Raw genomic sequence first — 21,089 nt, forward strand, 5'->3', positions numbered from 1 at the left:
TGTGTGGGGCTTAGTGCAATCAGGCAGTTTCACACACAGATGGCAGGTTGTGTGTCTAACTGGCAAGGGCCATGCCTGGCTTGCAAGATTTGCATACACAACTGGGGCAGATGCACGTGCAAATCTCATGCGCTGTTGCAAATGCCCAGGGTAGAAAAGCTCCTTTTACAATCATTAAATCGTTATCACAGGAGTTCTACTCCTCGCTCCAGGTGTGCCACGATGAAGTCAAGAGGGCCACCACCAGCTCAGAAATTTCAACTGTCATTAACACATTCTGAGGGGGGGTCTCTTAAATCAGTGGGAGCCCCAGCTGTGCATCCCATGAAGAGAAGGGGATCCTTAATGTGTGTACACGTCATGGTTCCTCTATGGTCAGAAATTGGAGGCACTTCTGTTGGGGCGTTGGAATATTGCCAAACGCATGAGCGCCAAAATCTGGAGCCAAGCCCCAGAAAATCACGAGATTGACTTAAAATTTGTGAGATTTTTTTTTTAAATAGTAAATTTTGGGCTCTCTTATTTGCCTTCTGGATCCACTTGCTTCACACTTCCAACCTTCTCTTTGCAGCCACGGGGGTTAAACACATGCTTACGGCACAGAGTATGGCAAGCTGAGATGTAACTCAACAGCGCACCAGGGTGCCACGCACTAATTGTCCAGGTAGACCCTGTTGCTGCACACTAAAAGTTCCCTAGCGCGCTTTGACCTACTGCTGTTTGCTGGGGGGGGGGGCGGGTTAAATAAAAGCTGAGATTCCCCTGCAGTCTCTTAAATCCAGCAGCTGGGGGGGGGGGGAGAGGGGGTAGTTAAAAACACCAAATATCGCGAGACTTGTGATCAAACCGCAAGAGTTGGCAACACTGCGTTTCTCTATCTGTTCATTCATCTGAGCTTTGAATGCAGAGAGAAGCACCCCACTCTTCCCACTGACATAAAAGAGGAACATAACAAATGGGCGTTGCACACATGAATGTCAAGGAGAACCCACCAGTTATGGTAATTCCTGTGTCAGCATTACGGTACAAGGTCTGCCTGACATGTGCCATGGCAGAAGAATCTGCCGAGGAAAGGCAGAACAGTAGTTCTAGGAACCAGTCATTTCGTTGTTCCTAATTTTTCAGAATGACTTGTCCAAGATAATCTCTGAGCAATAACATAGCTCGGAGCAGAGGTCAAAGCTAGCACCATTTTAGCTCGCTCTGATTTATTATGAATGAATGATTATTGTTTATTTGTATTCTCAGAGAGCCGAGGAGCCCCCTTCCTGGACGAAGACCCCATGGTGCTGTCCAAACACAGAGCAAAAAGACGGTCTCTGCCCCAGAGAGCTGGCAATCTCAGTATACGAGACAACAAATGGATACAGACAAAAGGGGGAGTACAAGGGAATATTGGTCAGCCTGATAGGCAGCGGGTTTGAAAATTCTGACCTATCTTACAGGGCTTTGTCGGTAAATAAAAGGCTAATAAGAGGCAGGAAAAGTCCAAGTCTCAACTTCGTTTCCCAAAGACACTGATCCTTCTCACAGTGCTGCTGGGAGGAGCATCAGCAAAAATCCCCCGTTATGTACCTGTTCATAGCGTCTGATCTGGCAAGGATCGAAGGTAAGAGACAGGTTTCTAGATGGGGTAACTCAGTCCCCTAGAAGGGACAGGGGATATAAAGCCAAATGGATTCTCCACTGAACGTAGGTGGGCTCAGGTGACCAGGTCTCTGACACCTCGTGTGTCAAGCCATGAGGTGGGGTCCGGACAGAACTTCCCCGCTGGCGTGTCGCAGAATTAGGTGCCTCGTGTGTGTTTTACATCTTCCCCTCTGGCACCCAAAGCTGGCCGCTGTCAGAGAGCAGACCTGAGTCCGAGCAGCCCCTCGAAAGCGGGGAGGTTTGGATCCAGTTTGGACCCATCACTAAAGATGGGGATAAGGACCCTTCCGCCGCCCCCTCCCCCATGGGGGGTTGTGAGGCTCAGCTCCGCTGTGTTTGTAGACGGGTTTGCAACCCTCAGATTGCAGGCCCGGCGGAGGCACCAAGCAGGATTAATTTCTTGAATGGGTGTCAAGTTCTCTATGAGCTAAGTTCTGCAACCAGCATAGGTGATGCCTGCAAGTGACAGTATTAAACAGGGATGCTGGAAAATGGGTCTGAAATGAATGAGACAGCTTGTAGCTGGCGTCTGGGGAGATGTATGTCTGGTCTTGGGGCTTGAAGGGCAGCATGGACAGAAACACCCCTCTCCCCACTGCCAGCTAATCCACGGCAAGGTAGGTGAGGGCTGCCCTCTGAAAGGGACTGTCAGGTTGCTGTCTGGAGAGCAGACCCGGTGAGGCAAGAGGGGTTACAGCTAAGCAAGCAGCCCCGATGGAGGTGCTGGGATGTGGAGTGGGGTAAAGCTCCTTCGGGCCTACAAAGTTCCAGAGTGAGGAAAGAGGAAAGAATTTAATCTTTTTGCTGCTGATTAATTATTCGTTCTCTAATCCTCTGCCCCTGAAACATGACCTGGTTGGGAACCAGCAAAGCCTGTAATGAATTCAGATTTATTAGCTGAGGTCCGTACAGGGCTTTGATCATGCCGCGCGCTGTATAAAGCCCGAATACTGGCACTAAGAGATGACGGTGATGAGCATTCTGGGAGATCCAAAGGATATGTCTGCACTACGGCTGCTGTAGGGCTATAGATGCTTCCTGGGGGAGGGTTCCGCTGATGCGGTTAATCCATCTCTCCGAGAGGTGGGAACTAAGTTGACAGAAGAATTCTTCCATCGACCTGGCCGCATCTACGCTGGATTCTAGTTTGATCTAACTACGGTGCTTGGGGCACGACATTTTTCACAACGTAGCTAGGCCAATGTAATTCTGAAGTGTAGACCAGGCCTAAGATGACTAGAGAGAGCCCACTGAGGACTCAAACATCCCAATCTGGAGGAAGAAATCTACGTGTCTAGACCCATCATGCATTTTTGGCCCCGCTTTGGGCTTGTGTACATGGGGACGCTCAGGAAAGTGAAGATGAATTAATTAACTAAAGGTGTGACATTAAAGCGCAGTAAACCCGTGTGGACGCTCTTCTTTAGAAGTAATGGGCTTTAACTTCAAACCTGAGTTATTTCCTCTGACCTTTCCCATGAAGACCCACCCAGCCGGGAGGTGAAGAACAACCTGATCAAGACATTTCAAATCCCCTCACTTCCATCGCAGCAGGAATCTTAATCAGTCACCGCTTCAAAGAGCTCTGCTGGAAACAGGCTGAGACAGTCCCTTGCTATTTACTCTGCATCTCTCTGTGCAGCTCTTATCAGTGTGGCAGGATCACTTACATAGGACTTAGCTTCATCAGTGCCCTAGAGGAGAAAAAACAGCAAGCCCTTGTTGCCCAGGGAATCTCTGGCTTCTGCTTTCTTTCCTAGCATTTACACATTTATCCTGCAGTAAAACTATCTGAACAGGAAGAAGACCCTTGTGTCACTCTTCAGACCCCATGTACCTGAGCAAGCAGCAACGGAGGCCTAAGGATGCCCTGGTGCTCGAGGTTTTAGGTGTAGGGCAGGCCTTAGCAAAGCTGGAGCTAATGAGCCCCATCTGGTTTGATTGCCAGGGTGAATCAGCAGAATCGCCCTGCAACTCCACACAGCATCCTAAAGCCTGACCCCTGCTTATTTCCTCCCATAATGCAGCTATAAAGGGGGCGTGGCTTTCACGTGGGAGAGAGGCCAAGAGTGCCTGTGACATAACTAATTCATGAAACGGTAAAGTTAAAAGAAAGGAAACAGGGCCCTAGGGACCAGTCCCCACAATGAGGTGTAATAAGCCCTCCTCAGGGAAGTGCTCTAGTCTGCAGAACGTCGTTAGAAGTCCACAGAGTCTTATTAAGATACCTGAATGCAGCCAGAATGTAGAGGAGTTTGATTTTTTTCCTGGACAGATTACAAGGTGTTATTAGACTTGTTTTGAAGCTCACCGGTGACAGCACAAGAGCTGAAGAGCTTGCGGTGATAAACTCTCTCCTCAAAACAGCCATGGGCCTGCCCCGTCAGTTATGAATCATCATAGTTTATTATTATTACCCACGCATACAAGGTGCCCATCCCCACGGTATCTGGGTGCACGTGTGAGAGTTTTGTTGGCCAGCGGAATGACTGTTGCCGCTTGCATTGTGACTTCTGTGAGTGCGCCAGCCATTATGGCTAGCTCCGCCTAGAACGGGACGAGGGGCTGGAGTATAAAACATAGCGAGGCGTACGTGTTGCGTTGTGTAAACAGTGCAGGTGTATGTTGTGCCACTGGGGAAGATAAATATGTAGGATTGAAATTAGAACTGGTGGAAGGCGCTGTTCTGTTGACATCCCTGCTTGCAACAGATCTGGCCGTACTTCCACATGGCGTGTGAAGGAAGTGGGTTGGTATAGTGGATCTATAGCTGGGACAGGTGACTGCTTGACCCCTGTAAGCCTGGCAGATCCATCCCTTTGGGAACTGATGATGTACGAATCACCAAGGTCTCTCATCCAAGTGTTGATCTAGCTCAATCCTGCTTAGCTTGGGAGATCTGACTGGTTTGTAATGCTAAAACAAGCCGTGAATGACTGCAAAGAACTGGAAGGACTCACTGTTGCAATGCTTCCATTATTTGGTGTTTTTCATGAAGGCCCAGCTGTTGGGATCAGGTTATTACCTGAGAATCTCAGCTTTCATTATAGCGACTGTCACGGAGTGTGGGGGGACACAAGGCCCTGCACCCCTGGCTTCCTGCCATTCACCATGACTCTCATCCAGCCAGTAAAGCAGAAGGTTTATTTAGATGACAGGAACACAGTCCAAGACAGGTCTTGCAGGCACAGACAACAGGATCCCCCCCCAATTAGGTGCATCTTGGGGTCCCAGGGCACCACAGCCCCCTTGGGGGGTCAGAGCCCCGTCTGCCTCCCAGCCATTTCACCAGCCAGCTCTGAAACTCTCCCTTCAGCGTCCCCTCCCACAGCCTTTGTTCAGTTTCCCCGGCAAAGGTGTCACCTGGCCTCTAACCCCTTCCTGGGTTCTCATGTTACATGCTCAGGTATTCTCCCTCACGGCCAGTCTCCCATCCCCCAATGCAGACTGTCCTAGCCACACTCGCCAACACTCCCCACTCAGCATTCGAAGACCACAGTAAGAACAGTCCCAGTTCGTCACAGCGACACACCAGCTCTGCTGCTGTTAAGGCCGGGCACTCCTTTCTGGTTCTGAAAAAGCTTGAAAACGTGACTCCTAAGCTCACTAATGACAGGAGGCAAATGAAAAGAACGTCTAAGACTTAATATTTTTAAATCATTATTTTCAAGCTGATCTCGTGATTTTTAAGGCCTGATCACAATTTCTGAACATTTAGGGTTGGCAGCACTGCCAGGCCGGATCTGGCGTAAACAGATGGAGTTGCGCTGAAAGTCAGTGGAGCTACGCTGATATTTACATCAGCTGAAAATCTGGCCCATCTGTCCTAACACAGGGATCAGCTGTGCATGCCCAGAAACAGGTTTGAGCAGAGTAACACAAACACACAGGTCTCCTCAGTGACTCAGGCCAGGCCTACACTAAAATATTAGGTCAATCCAACTACGTTGCTCAGGGATGTGAAAAATCCACACCCCTGAGTGACGTAGTTAAGCCGACCTCAGCAGCAGCATAGACAATGCTAGGCCGACAGAAGAATTCTTCAGCCAACCTAGCTATCTCCTCTTGGGGAGGTGGATCACCTACAGCGATCGGAGTGCCCTCACTGAGCCCTCTGGCCAAGTGACTCACTAAACCTTAACCCCTTCCAGGGTAACAAAAGGCCAAACAAACAAAAGGTTCTTCCACCCGCTGGGCCTCGCTTCAGCCCATCCTGCGGGCTCAGCTCCAGCCCTCTGGGCTCCCTTCCAGTCCCTCTGCTCTGGGACAGAGCCCTGACTCCCGGCTGCTTCTCTGGAGCCCTTCCAGATCCCGCTTCAGGACCTGCCACAGCAGCCCACACGCTCCCTGTGGTTCCTCCCCACACTGAGCCCTCTGCCCTTTTAAAGCCCAGGTGTTTACCAGGCTGTCACATGACCCCATTAGTCCCGCCCCCTCCAGCTGAGAGGCAGCTAATTATGGCCCCGGCAGGGCTGGTCCACTTTCCAGACTGCCTGTGGCAGTGCGTCCTCCCTGCGATCGGAGGTGTGATGGCAGCTTGGGTGGGCACACCCATGCTAGCTAGCATGGCTAAAATTACCAGGAACGACAGTGGCATGACCTTCAGCCCAGCTACAAGCCTGCCGGGACCCCTGGGTATGTACTGTGTTTCTAGCCCACGCCTCTGAGTCTTCACTGCTATTGTTAGCTGCACTGGCCAGATCAAAGCTAGCGTGGGTATATCTACCCAAGCTGCAACCACACCTCTGACAGCAGCGTAGCCCACCCAAAACTCTTCCCCCTACTTGGACGTATTGCTAAGGCGGAAAGTGAAGCGGCTAAGTAGTAGGATGTGGGTGAGCTGAGAACCCAGGCCAGGTTCACAAACTGGGGCTGAGTGTCAGGGCCGGCTCTAGGATTTTTGCCGCCCAAAGCAAAAACAATTTTGGCCGCCCCCCCCCCCCCCCCCCCCCCTTACTACCCCGCCCCCGGCCCCCCCTCAACTCCGCCCCTTCCCCAAATCCCCAGCCCTGCCTCCTCCTCCCCCCAGGCTCTCAAGCCTAGGAGGGAGGGAGGGGGAGAAGCGGCGCCGCGCCGTGGCCGCTCCGGATCTCCCCCTCCCTCCCAGGCTTGAGAGCCTGGGAGGGAGGGCGAGTAGCGGCGCGCGAATCAGCTGTTTCGCACGCTGTGGCAGCAGCAGCGGAGGTGAGCTAGGGCGGCCGGGGCACATTTTTAGGGGCGGCATTCTGGCCCCTAAAAATGTGCCACCCCAAGCACCAGCTTGTTTTGCTGGTGCCTAGAGCCAGCCCTGCTGAGTGTTGATCCAAGTCTGGGGCTATATCTTCACAGCACAAAATGGGAGGTTTTGCATGGAGATCGCTATCTTGCTGTGAAATCCCAGAGCCAAGGCACTGGGCATTTTACTCCGTGCAGCTAGTTGAGATCAACACTAGGTTGACTGTGTTGGGGGAGGGGGCTTGTAGGGCTGACCTCAGCTAGCTACATGAAGGAGTCCACAGGCCTTCCACTGTTGCGCGGTTTCTAAACTCAGTTGACTTTCACTGCAAAGTCAATAAAGTTCTTGCAGAAAGTACAAAGTGGGTTAGATTCTGATCAGGAGTCAGGATGGACAAGAGTGGAATTCTGCTCTCTCGGTTCATCGGAGTTCAGCAGTTGCTCAGGTTAAAGACCTCAATCGCTGGATGGGAGCAGGAGGTATAGAGCTCAGCAGAGCACAAACCAAGAGTGATAAGGAGAAGAAAAGTCACGGAGGGGTTGAGTAATACAGAGAGCTGGCTGGAAAGACCAGTTGGTAGGGATCGGCTTTCAGATGTGCTCCCACACCCAGTTCCTAATGGACCTGCACGTCTACATCATGAAACCCAGCCTCACTATTGGCTCTGACTGGGATTCCCGCTGGTGGCTTAGCGGAGAGGTCACGGACTGATGGGCCGTGGTGAATGAACTCTTACCACATGCCGCCACGTAGTCCTGGCACAGCAGCGGGCACACCGTGTGGAAAGGTAGCCTTGCTGCTGCCCAGGCTTTCGATAAATCAAGGGCGTTGGTTTCCAGGGCTGTTGAGACAGCATCAAAATACATTTTATTTTTAAGATAAAGCCCAACCTTGTTCTGAGCACAGGGGAAATCCACCCCCAACCCACCAGCGGGAGGACCAGTCTGGAACTCATTCTGTTCCCTCTCTGTTGCAGATCGCTGGTGCGTTTGGTAGGAGTGCCCTGAACAAGAGCTACCAGGGCTTGGCTGTGCTGGCATTGAGGCCTGGTGTATTTCACAATGCTGGCTCATCACACAACCGCAGTCTTGCCACTGTGTTGACAATAGTGGTGGGCAGACTCCCCAATTTTGGGAAGCTTCATCAATTTGGCTGCAAATCTTCTGAGAGCCCCTGGCTCAGAAATGCGGTAAAAGTTGTGATCCTGATAAGAATCCCAGGCCTTCTACTTTGTGAGGTGCAGAAGGGCAGGAAAATGACCCAACAAACCCAAAGCTCAAACAAGCATCTTCGATCGAGTGTTCAGTCAGGTTCGTATTTGATCAGAACCAGTACAACTGCCACCTTCCCTGAACACACAATGTACGGACATTCGTCTCCACAAAAATTCATCATCCCTGAAGTCTGCAGACATGTTCAGGTTCTGTGCCAGCTCTCTTTCTCTTGTGATCTGCACTGACAATGCATACACACAGGTCAACCAGCCTCTGCCCTGTGCTGAGATGAGTTCCTGTCTGCATCCTGTAAAACTTGCCTATACCGGTATTGCCCTGGCCTCTTCTTTTGTCATTCAGTGTTGCACACATTCTAAAACAATATGCATTTCCTCACCTTTTGGGGGCGAAGCCAGACTTTGAGGCACCTGCTCCCCTACTTGGTGTAAACTTTGCTTGTGCCAATCAGAAACGAACACAAACAGGTTTTGGGCCCCATCCCCTATGACACTTCTATGATGTCATAGTTGGTACTTTATGGGCCTGCCTGCCATGTGCAGGCAGGGAGAGGAGAAAGAAAAACGAATCCTGTGTATCCTGTGTACACCCGTAACCGAGCCTGATCACCTCGAAGCCTCTCTCTCAGCTCACGCGTTTCAAACAGAGTTTCTACGTTTGCCGGTCGTTATGCGTTGGTTTGCATTTGTAAGTATCAGTTATTACTAAATGCTGCATCTTTGTTTATAAATATTGTTAGTAGATATTTTAGTCATTGTGTGTTTTAAGTTTCATTAACTCTATTAGCTAATCAAATGCTGCTCCCTTACACTTGTAATTATCCCCAATAAAACTTTAAATTGATTAATTTTAGTTGTGTGTGTGTGTGTCTGCAGTTTGCATCGTGACCCATACTCTCCTTGCATCCCTTACCAATATAGTCTATTGCCACGTGCAGCCTGGTAAATAACAGGCCTGCATTTTCTTTCGCCCCTGTGTGCCCGTGGCAATCCACACCCTGAAGACCTTACACTGGCAAACAGGCTACACTAGGAAAATTAGAGGTGGGAATAATGTGGTGTGTATTCCTCTCTCTCCTTTCCTACTCCCCTTCCTCTTATCCAATTGCATGGAGCTGAGATTTAGCCATGTGGCTTAAATGGATTAAAAAGTAGTAACGCTGCGTCACAAAGGTCACATCTGGACTGTCCCAGAGTTTGGGCCAGGGCTTTGATTTGGCTGATTATTGACAAAAGGGCCCGCCGTGAAGGCTGGAGCCTGATCTATTACCTCAGAACACCGCCGTAACTAAAAAACAAGGAAATCCCAGAGCAGCTGTCTCACCCAGCACTATACCAGACCCAGAGCGTCTGCCCACGACCATCAACACACTTAGCAAATCCTAACAAATTCACTGTCGCTCTCAGCACCCTCAGCGCACACCGCAAAGAAATGACAAGCCAAACTACAGTATTACACTTCCTAGGACTGATTACATTTCCTAGCTTGATTATGATTAAAAGTACTGTACTAATAAATAAAAAATGACCACATGAATTAACTCATATTAGTGATACCTTAGATTTTGCTACAGGGTAAAACTTTCAGAGGTGCCCAAATGACATAGGAGAATTTCAGTAAGACTTAGACTCCTATGTTCAAAGTGACAGACACCAGGAGCCAGATTTTTAAAGGTATTTAGGCACCTAAAGATGGAGCTAGGCACCTAGCAAGGTGTTCAAAAGCACTAGGCGCCGAACCCCCATTGATTTCAAGCCCAGGTGCTTAGGCACTTTTGAAAATTCTACTAGGTGCCTATTTGACAAAGGTATTTAGGCACCCAACAATGCAATCTGGCCCTAAGAAGTCAAAGTCTCAGTAAAATTCAGTGGGACATAACAGCCACTCACACTGTAGGAGTATATTTTGAGGCATTTATCTGCCAGAGGGATCAGAATAGAAGGCCAGAGCCATACGGTACATTACAGGAGCAGGTGATGAAAGGGATAAAAAGCACCATAACCTCCCCTTACACCATGTCCCCTCCTCCCCCTTTATTGGTCTGGCTCATTCAAACCGGCTCAGAGAGATCCTGTCGGTGCCGTTGTCTGTCACTATCTGTCCGGTGCTCTGACGGGCCTGGCTCGGAGAAGTGCCGAGTGCAGCCGGCATTGTGAGCGCACAGCATCCCGGCGGCCCGTTTTGCAGTTCGCATTTCATGCTGCTGTCGGGGGAATGTCTGGATTGTCTCAACCAAGTTCTGAGACCAGAACATCCAGAACCTTCCAGATCGATTTCCCCTGATGTTTGGGATGCAGCGTGCCAGGGGTCGCACAGACTGGTCTGCCAGTTACCACAGGCTGCCTCTCTAGCGATCTTCCTGCCTCTGATGCATTCAGGGTGGATTATGGGTAACGAGGACATCTGTTCCCAAAGGGGAGTGGGGTAGGAGCTGGGCAGAGGCCATTTCCCTGCCGCTACCACCTCTGCTTCTGTTGCAGCCCAAGTCCCTTCACGGAGCACTTCAGGCTGCAGTCAGTGGCACTGAAACGTCAGCGAGGCTCAGCAATGCCGCGGTGGCGCACGAATTGGCACAAGAGTACCAGGGCGCAGGGGACAAAGTCGAAATGTCCATGGACGTTGGCAGCTTGCTGGTGAGAGGTGAGCGTGTTTTTCCTAGCCCTGTCCCTCTGCCGTCATGAGGCCTGTGTGATTTAGCCTGGCCTGGAATGCAGCATGCAAGTGGGATAGGAAACAGAGACCAAGCCCTTGGTTCAACAGCAGGCACCGGAGTGCCGTGTTTTTTCCGGGTTACTGTGAACCTTTAACACACTAAGCACCGGTGTGAAAAGCAGGGCCTGGCCCATGCCTAGGTGCTGTGGAATGTGCCTCTGGCTGAGGAATGCACCAGGACCTGATTCTGATCCCATTAAAGTCAATGTGAAAATGCCCTTTGCTTGCGGTGGTACAGGATCAGGCCGCTGCGGAAGAGAGAACTGCTCCGCCCCCACCCAGGAGTGAGCCCCTGTCTGGCTACGAAGCTCAGGAGAGCACACATCACCAGTAAGCCCTGGCAGTGTGAGGTGAGGGATCCCTAGGAGCTGGGATCCCATTGTACAGAAGGGGAACCGAGGCCCAGAGACACTGACTGACTTGCTTACGGCACCAAAAGAAGTTTGTGGTAAAGCAGGGACTTGAACCAGGCTCTCCCAAGTCCCAGACTAGTACTTCACCCACTAGCTCATGCTTTTCTCTCAAACAGTGCCCCCCCCTAAAACCACCCACCCATGCCCAACAGTCCAAACTTGCACCCCACCCAGCAGCTACATCTAATCCCATGGCTTTAGACAAAAGCCACCCCTTTTCCTTCGTGGCAAATCCTCCATATTAATCTCCCTGCCATCACCCAAACATATTCTTCCAGCCGCCAGCCACGCTGGCCCCAGGCCAGTTCCTAGCACATTCCAAGCAGTCCACATTCCAGAGTCTAAAACCACTTTTACCATCTCGATAAACAAAAGGGTCCTATTGCCCATCAACTCCACAGAGCGCATGAGAAAACTTTGGCTTCCTCTGGTGAGATGACCCCCAACCTCCTTTCTGTCCTGCCCAGCGTAGAAGAATCAGACCGTTTCTTGTTTATGTTCGTTTCCTCCCTCTCCCCCTTTGTCTGGAAGATCATTGGGGCAGGGACGGTCTCTCAGGCCTGCTCTGCCCACAAACTAGCACCAGTCTGAGGCCTTGTCTCCCTGCAGTGTTTTAACTTCAGGTGTGATTTGAAACCACTTTCATTACATTAGGGCCAAAGGCACTTGTATTTTGGTTTAAACCAGGCTTATGCTGAGTTAGTTTACCCTTGGTCTACGCTACAAAGTTTTGCAAACATAGCTACAAGTGTAGGGGGAAATCACCCTCCCTGGCTTACATAGCTGTGGCATCAAAACCCCTGTGTAGACACAACAGTACTAAGAGAAGAGTGCTTTGGGAGCATTGCTGATATTGTTCAGGGAAGTGGTGCGGCTATGCCGGCAGAACTACTTTTGTGGGCCTATCCTGCATCTCCACTACGGGGCCTTGCCAGCAGAGCTGTACCAGCAAAGGCTCCGTCATGTAGACAAGCCCCGAAATCGATTTAAGACCAGATTTAAGCTGAAATAAGCCACTCTTAAACTGAAATAGGAGTGTCAACACAGGGGGTTGCTCTAATTGGATCTAAATTAGTATGTAGAGAAGGTCAGCATTTCAACTTGAGTGGCTCATTCTGATTTGGCTTCATCCAGTCAAAAAAAATTGCATGAAGTTAAAGCAAAATGTGTCCACATGGGGCTGTGAGCCAGTTTAACTAAACCAGTTTAACAACCTGATAAACCGGTGCCACTTGGGTGCGTAGACAAAGGCTCATTTCTGTGTGTGTACAGCACCTGGCGCAACAGGGAGCCGCATCTCAATTTGTATATGTATATAATACCGGCGCTACTGTAATATATAGGACCATTGACACTGGTTTCCACCTGATTCCCATTAGATTATGGCACTTGCTCGTCGGTGCCTGGGGGTGACACCGATGCACCGTGGCCATGGCAAGCCGCAGAGCGGAAGAACGGAGACCCAGCATGTGCAGGAAGCCTGATCTCAGAGGGCTGGGTGTTGTGCATGGCAAGTTGTGTCACAACCAGGTGCGTGTCGGTGAGATCCATCAGCCTGGCTCATTTTAATCAGGGGAAGGAAGTTCTATGGATACCGCTAGCGCAACAGAAGGGCAAGGGAGTGAGAGAACACGGGTGCCCGCAGTCTGAAAACCGATACATGGACCCAGCTGTGGAGATGAGACAGGGAGAGCTAATGTGATGAATGTGCCAATAAGCCACATCAGTTGCTCTAGGCCAAGCTGATGATAGATAATATTGTACCTTGATCATAGGCATGCGCAGCCCGTTTCATTAGGGTGTGCACCCAGGGAGCCCCACCCTGCCCTAGCCCCACCCCCATCCTGCCCCCATCCACTCCCTCCTACTTCCCGCCCCCTGACTGCCCCCCTCAGAACCCCCAACCCCTCCTGCTCCTTGTCCCCTACCACCTCCCGGGACCCCTGCCCTTAACTGCCCCCCAGAACTTCTCCTCCTATCTAAGCCTCCCTGCTCCTTGTCCCCTGACTGCCCCCCTAGGACCCTACCCCCTACCAGTCCCCTGACTGCCCCGACCCTTATGCACATCCCTGCCCCTAGACAGATGCCCAGGACTGCCACGCCTATCCAACCGCTCCCCACCCCCTGACAGGCCCACCCCAGAACTCCTGACCCATACAACCCCCTCTGCTCCCTACCTCCCCTAACCCCTCTTCAACCCCTGCCTCCTGACAGCCCCCCCAGAACTCCTGACTCAGCCAACCCCCCAGCTCCTTGTCCCCTGACCACCGCCTCCAAAGATCCCCCCAATTGCCCCCCCAGGACCTTCCTTGCTCCCTGTCCCCTGCCTGCCCTGACCCCTATCCACCCCCTGCCCCCTGACAGACCATGGGACTCCCATGACTCATCCAACCCCCCCTGCTCCCTGACTGCCCCCTCCAGAGACCTCCTGCCCCTAACCATCCCCCCGGGATCCCACCCCCTATCCAACCCACCCTGCTCCCTGTCCCCTGACTGCCCCCACCCCTTATCCAACCCCCCTGGCCATGGACCCCTTACCATGAGATGAGGGTCCTAGCCTCCCCACGGAGCCAAACACTGCCCCGCAGAAGCACGCAGCCCCAGCTCCACAGGTGGGATGGGAGACAGAGAGGCTCAGGCCAGCTCCACAGAGAGTGGGCTCAGGGCTTTAGCCCTGCAACTTTTGCCACTAGGGTGGCTGGGGCTCCCGAGATGGGGACTTCAACCCCACATCTTCTGCCAGGGTCCAGGGCTTCTCCTCCCTGCCCCAGTGTGGTTCTTCCGCCCCCCACTCCAGTGCAGCTCCTGCCAGGGTCCGGGCTTCTCTCCCCTCCCCCCCCAGTGCAGCTCCTGCTCGGGTCCAGGCTTCTCCCCCCACCCTGCCAGTGCAGCTCCTGCCGGGGTCCAGGCTTCTCCTCCACCCCCACTCCCTCCCCCCACGTGGCTCCAGCCCCATCTGGGGCTTCTCTTCCCCCACCCCCGCATGGCTCCTGCCGGTATCTGGAGCTTCTCCCACTGCCAGGACCGGCTCCAGGCACCAGCTTGGCAAGCAGGTGCTTGGGGCGGCCACTCCGGAGAGGGGCGGCAGGTTCAGCTATTCGGCGGCAATTCGGCGGATGGTCCCTCACTCCCACTCGGAGCGAAGGACCTCCCGCTGAATTGCCGCCGCAGATCGCGATTGCCACTTTTTTTTTTTTTTTTGGCTGCTTGGGGCGGCCAAAACCCTGGAGCCGGCCCTGCCCACTGCACCCAGCCCTAGCCTAGCTGGGCTCCTTTGGGTCACCTGCTGCCTACTGTGGCTGGAGTGGAGCCTGGCTGGCAGGGAGCAGCCATACACGTGGACGCCATGGCCACCAGCCCAAGAGGTGCGGGGCAGCCCTAGGCAAGCAGGGGCTGATAGCCCCGCACTCCCGCCCACACCTAACCCTAAGGCTTTTTGTGTGTGTGTGTGTGTGTGTGTGTGTGTGTGTGTGTGTGTGTGTGTGTGTGTATGTGNTGTGTGTGTGTGTGTGTGTGTGTGTGTGTGTGTGTGTGTGTGTGTGTGACTCACTCAGCCCCTGCCGGAGCAGGGAGGCAGGAAGCAGTTGATTTGAGCCTGCCCGGCAAACAGCTGAGGAGGGGAGGGGGGAGGAGCAGCCTTCCCAGCCAGAGCTCAGGGCATTAGGGTGTGCCGGGGCACATCCGGCACACCCCGTGCGCACGCCTATGACCTTGATGTAGCACCATTTATCTTGAAGGCTCTCAGAGCATTTCCATACTGTACATAGGCAGCACATTCCAGCCACTGCCAGTTTCATAATGGAAGGTGGCAGCTGCATGTAGGCCAGGAAGCAAAGCAAAGAATGCCGTTTCTTACCGATACTGCAAGGCATTACAAGGAGGGAAGGTGGTAATTACCCAGACAGAAATATAACCAGGACACTACATGTACCATCCCATCCTGTTTCAATGAGGACACGGGGTCATCAGCTTCGTCTCATCTGCCAGTCTTAGGTCTTTGCCCTGAATTTCCTGCTGGATTAGGTTAGGCCCTAGTTACGTGGATGTGCTGTTTGTGCCCAAAGATCCTTGCAGTTTGTTTGGGACCTAGAGGCTTGAGCAGAGATGAGGGCTCATTCCGCTGGGCATAGCACATACACTGATAGCAGTCTCTTCCTTGAGGTGTAGACAAAAGGCTGGAACACAGAAAATGTCATTGATAGGAACTGAAGCGTAGAGGGGCAGATCCTGAAACAGATATTTAGGCTCCTAAGGCCCTTTCATTTCAGTGGCCATTAGGAATCTTTGAGAATCTGAGCCAGAGAGTCTTAAAGGCCAGATTTTCCAAGGTGTTGACGTGTCTAAAGATGCATCTAGGTGGCTACTGGTGTTTCAAAAGTGCCACTCCCATTAATAGACACCTAAATATCTTTGGAAATCTGGCCCTAAGTGACTGGCCCAGGATGGCACAGAGTGTCTGTGGCGGAGCCAGGAATCCAACCCAGATCTCCTGGGTCTCAGTCCAGCATCTTCACCGCAAGCCCATCCCATCTTGTCTGTCTTTGGCCCATGGAAGTTGTGCTACCTGGCCAAACCTAGACGTCAGCAGTCCTCTAGCAATGATGCATCGGGTTGCTGCCCTGCATAACCCCCCCTCTCTTTTCTTTTGTCAGCAAATCCTCAGCATATGCCGTGCAGCTGGGCACACAAGCAGGGAGTGGGACCAGCTCCCCAGAGGGGCAGCGCTTGGTGGCAAGGATCATCCATCACCCTGAGTATGCCCATCTGTCTTCCAGAGCCCCTTCAGCTTGTGCCATCCGGGACCATGTGCTGGACAGCGGGGTCCAAAACCAGTGCCTGTAAGGGAGGTGCATCCTGACACTAGGGCTTTGAATGAGTGTGGGGACAGGTTTCAGGCTGGGTGTGAAGAAGGGGGGAAAATCTTATTTGGGGTTCACTCCTCCAGCGGGGGAAAGGGGGAGAGAGTGCCAGGAGGGTGATGGGGGGAGGAGGAAGGCACTGCTGTGGTTTCTTCTATTACTTGGGAAGCGCTAAATGCCTGGAGGAGCTGGGCCTCAGATACTACAGAGACAAGGGCCATGCAAGTACCTGAACAGGTGGCCTGTGGGGTTCAGCACACTGGTGATACAATTAATCACCCGCCTCCAGGACCCCACAATTGCAATCCTGCTCTCCCTGGCTACCTGTAAGTGTTATCAGTGACCCTGTGCGCACAGTGCTATCAGGTCAGAAACTTGGGCTGGGTTCCCAGTTCCACTCACGCGCCCCCCCCCCCCAAAGGGCTCTCCTAACGCTCAGGCCCTAGGGGAGGAAGCAAGAGACACTAAGGTCAGCTGTCCTCAGCCAGCGAAGGTCACTCTGACAAAGCAGACTCCGTCATGCGTCTGATGAAGTGGGTATTCACCCCCGAAAGCTTATGCTCCAATACTTCTGTTAGTCTATAAGGTGCCACAGGACTCTTTGTTGCTTTTTATTCTGACAAAGGAGACTCAGAAAGTCGCAGGCCCAATAGAGCTGTTCAAAGCTGCGTTTGCTGTCCAGGTGTGCGTGCTGGAAGGCATCCCCTTTGGAAGGTGGAAAATCCACCAGGAATGCCTCGGCGGGATAAAACTCCCTTTAGAGAGAGCAGAAACGGAGGCGATTACCCTGCCACAGTCCAACACTTATGCACAGATAGGGACAAGCACTGAGCTACCACAGATCTCAGGGATAGATTATTTTTTAAAGTAATTACTGTACAGTCTTTTTTTTAATTCTCTGGCTCCCCCGTGAGGAAAAACGGTGCAATGCAGCTTTCAACCAGCAATGCTGCTGTGAGGGGTTAAAAATATACCACAGCCCATGATCTTTTTTTACCCTTTTCCTTGTGGTTGCAGTGCAGTAGATTCTTTTCACTCCTCCCTCTAGCCTTATGCTCTTTCCTGCACGTGATCCTATTCTCTATCCCTCTCCCCCTTTGCTATAAGGAATCTGGAAAGAAGCACTGAACCCAGTCCTGGGGAATTTAGATTTAGGGAATTTCCCTTTATACTGACATTGGAAGAAACAACCAGGAGTCCAGGGGCACCTTAAAGACTAACAGATTTATTTGGGCATAAGCTTTCATGGGTAAAAAAACCCACTTCTTCAGATGCATGGAGTGAAAATGACAGATGCAGGCATTATATACTGACACATGAAGAGAAGGGAGTTACCTCACAAGAAAGGCCAGAACTGCAAAGGTATGTAGGCTCCTAACTTCCATACCTTTGAGAATCTGGATCAAAGTCCCCCGTTGAGCCAGTGCATCAAAATGGGTAAACGAATTCTAATGTTAGTGAAATGGCTGCTTAGAGGAAAGGTGCTCTGTAGAAACGATGGCTTGGCTAGATGTGATTTACACATTTTATACAGCTGAATATGTCCTAGTGACTGGAATGGTGGGGCAGGGAGGGGGGCAGGATCTGTCCAAATTATGGAGAAATAAGAGACACTGGTTGCCAGGATAAGAAATATGATTTTTTAAAAAAGTAGATGCTAGTGATATTGCAGATAAGAACTATAAGAGTAAAATTTCCAATCGTCTCACAGGGAGTTTTGGGTACTTTATGGGCATTTTATGGGCATAAACTAATCCCCAAGAGTCACTAACTAGACCCCCCCTGTGAATTCTTCTGCTAGATCCCAGAGAAGAATGCACTCCCGTAAGGATTTGCTTGGGAGTGAATGATCTTAGTGTACGTTTTTCCATCAGGAGCAGCAATGTAGTGCTCCCTCAGAGAACTGGTTGGATTAGTAACAAGTGAAAATGCTCAGGCAGAGAGAGCGGAGACCACAAGATAAAGTCTGAAAAACCATTCAAAGCCTTAGGAATGCAGGTTCTGCTCTGGGGCTAGAATAGTCAGACATCACTTCAGAGCTTTGTGGCTTTCTTCCCAGCAGCTGCACCCCCGGCACTTGCCTGGCGTGTAGCATCCGCTGCTAGCTCTCCTCATCTGACCAAGGACCTAGCAACATGTGCCCAGAATTCTCCATCTGTAAAACCAGGGCATGAGGTGCTTGTCCTTCTGCCTCCGCCATCACCATCCATCACTGCCAATATAAGCAAGTCCTTCTCAACCACCATCCTCTGCCCTCCCCTGGGATTGTGCTAGTGGATGGGACCAGCCATGGCTGCAGACAGGTTAGGCTGGTGATTAGCGCCCTGAACACCATCACTACGATTGGCTGCTGTTGTACTGCCATAGGGGGAGCACTACAAGAACCACCTCTCTCCTACATGCTCTGTTTTTGTGGCTGGTAGCTCATCTTTCTGTCCTTGTCTCCACAGATGGCAGCTGGAGGAGCCTGTGCGTGCCCAGGAAAGAGAGAGCTGCTTTTCATTGAAAGAATCATTCCATCCACGATAAAACACCAAACCCGGCATCCCTATGCTGCACTCGCTAAGGTTGCTCCTTTTGTTCCATGGATGCAACCCTACCTTCTCACCTGACCGTGTGCACGGGTGCTTGTTGGGTTGGAGTTCGTAGGCCCTTGTGCTCTGCTCCTCAATCTAACTGATGGAGCTACATTGGGTGCGTGTTCTTACAGGCATGTGAGAATACATTTTCAGAGGCGCTCACACGCCCCGCATGCTCCTTTGAATATGCAGTGTGTACCCAAGACCCTGCTGGCTTATTCATAAGACGACTTCATTTCCTAGCTCCTGGCAGAAAGGATCTAGTTATGCAAAGATGCAGCTTACGCGCGTGTTATCACTCCCGGATGCCACAGCTCTTAAGATCAATCCTCCATGGCTTGCACCTCCGTACATGAGAACCTGTAAGGCAGATCAATCAGATTGTTTTAGCACAGCAGGGCCAAATTGTGACGGAGCAGGGAGCAGGGCAGATTTGACCTGGGAATGTTGCAGGGGGGTTGCAGTGGGGATGTGGGACTTCCCTTGAAGGAAGCTACCTGAGCTGTAACCTGAGCCAGGAACGGGGGTGGGGAGAATTAACACCTTCTGCCCGGGAGACTGAACAAAGGAGAGGAGCAGCGGGAGGAGTTTGGAGTTTTAGTTTCGGTTGGGGCTGGGTGGTGCAACGCAGGGAACCCCAAGCTGGGGTCTAAGCTCCCTGAACCTCCCAGAGGGACCTAATTGAGGGGGTCTGGTCGTACCTACACGCTCTGCTTGAGACTGTGTTCCTGTCCTTAAATAAACCTTCTGCTTTACTGGCTGGCTGAGAGTCGCAGTGAATCTCGGGAAGAGGGGTGCAGGGCCCTAACTCCCCCACAATCCGCAACACAAATTCATTGGTGATGTAACTCCTCTGACGCCAGTGGAGTTACACCAGTAATGAGCTAGGCTCATGATGTACGGATTCCAATGGGCCATGAACAGCGTCGTTTCGGTCACTACTTCGACCTGTAATGCATGTATTGGGTCTATACTGCTGCCACCAGTGGCCTAGGCAGGCACAGAGCTTACAATTTGCACGTCTTGTGGTGAAGATTCCCTAGGGCAACATTTTACCACCTGATAATAAAAATGAGGCCAGAAAAATCCATAAGCGCAATGGCACCAATGTGAAATGAAGCTTCCTTGGGTAACATGCTGCCAGCAGCATTAACAGATACAATGCTGGGTAATGGAGGAGCAGAGGATTTCCACCACAGGCTTCAATAATACTACAGTCCAAGGAAAATCAATAAAACACACTAAGGAAGAACTGAGGAGAAAGAATGGGGAATAAAATGAACGCACTTAACATGAATAAAGGTTAGGGGAGCAGGGAAAAGGAGACGCTTCTGATTTCATTAAGGAGCAGATCAATGGCTTTAGCTGGCTGGTTGGTCTTTGGGTGAAGGAAAAGTGTAAACAACCCAGTGAAAAAAATCACTGGACACAGGAACCAATACTTTAAAATCCTGTGTACACATATATAAAACATTTTGCCTTGCTGGGGCAGCTTCCTAGCCCAGATCTCAAAAGGCTTGTGATTTAGCCACACACCATGTAGGTGGATAGAGATCACATTACAACTGGGGAAATAACTAACTAATAATAGTTTCAGCTAAGGATGAACCCGGAAGCTTTACCCATGATGCAGCTTCCATGCGTCCTCACATTCCCTCCCACTTGGACCCTGCATCAGTTTCCCAAGGTTCCCTGCTGATGCACGCCTCACAGGCCCACTCTAAGTATTCTGGTAGAAAATCACTGTGATTGACTAGTTCTGGCTTTTCACGGATTCAATAAATTGATGGGTTTGATAGCTAGCAAGGGGGCATGGGATTGCACGTGGCTTCAGTTATCAGCACAGGCTGTGAGCAGAATGAGGAGCAAGGGGAGGAGAAAGGTACGAGGGGTAAGGCCTTTATTTTTCGAGTGTGTTTGAATCCAAGCACATGCATTAAGAAAACAATGGCCCAACTCATCCCCTCCCCCGTCTCCTCTTGTTGGACGGAAACGGTGCAGCAATGGGCAGAGATCAGCACTTTGGATAAAAGCGAGTTGTCTGTAACTTACTCCAGGTACGATAAAGGTCGCATCGAGGCAGAAGTGATTTCTTCTCCCTCCCTCGAGATGGTTAGCATTACTCTGATTGACAAGCTAAAGGTCTTAGCGGGTTCTCAGCTGACAGCAGTAGCCAACATTTATTTCATCTGCATCTGGCAAGGAGGGTGTGAACCTCCCTCTCCAATACAGACCTTGCTTATACAGCTAATCAGTCTTTCACCACTAGCTCGAACAATAGGAATGCGCTGTAAAGTGAGCTACGCTTGAAGACTACTTGACATTTCAGCTAATGAAGAAAGCAGCCACCCACCACTTGTGGTTCTCATACAAAGCACACAACTCCTGTCTTCAGAGCCTGCACCAGTGGCTTCCAGATAGTTTATAGG

At 51.3% G+C, this 21,089-nt stretch overlaps 1 protein-coding gene across 5 annotated transcripts in view; it reads left to right on the forward strand.

Annotated features, from left to right (window-relative positions):
• The window catches only part of LOC117867420 (tryptase-like), a 47,915-nt gene extending 28,854 nt beyond the window's left edge, over positions 1-19,061 (forward strand). For 2 of the 5 annotated variants that reach the window (XR_004643406.1, XR_004643404.1), the window contains exons 3-6: positions 1,446-1,609; positions 10,578-10,737; positions 12,602-12,752; positions 18,532-19,061. Coding sequence is in view for 1 of the 5 variants with exons in the window: in XM_034752429.1 (XP_034608320.1) it covers positions 10,704-10,737; positions 12,602-12,752; positions 18,532-18,610 (264 nt within the window). In the remaining 4 variants the exon portion in view is untranslated. The other 3 variants (XM_034752429.1, XR_004643407.1, XR_004643405.1) reach the window with 3 other exon arrangements.
• The last annotated feature ends 2,028 nt before the right edge of the window (positions 19,062-21,089 follow it).

The sequence above is a fragment of the Trachemys scripta genome, chromosome 18 (assembly GCF_013100865.1).
Source record: "Trachemys scripta elegans isolate TJP31775 chromosome 18, CAS_Tse_1.0, whole genome shotgun sequence".
NCBI lineage: Eukaryota > Metazoa > Chordata > Testudines > Emydidae > Trachemys > Trachemys scripta.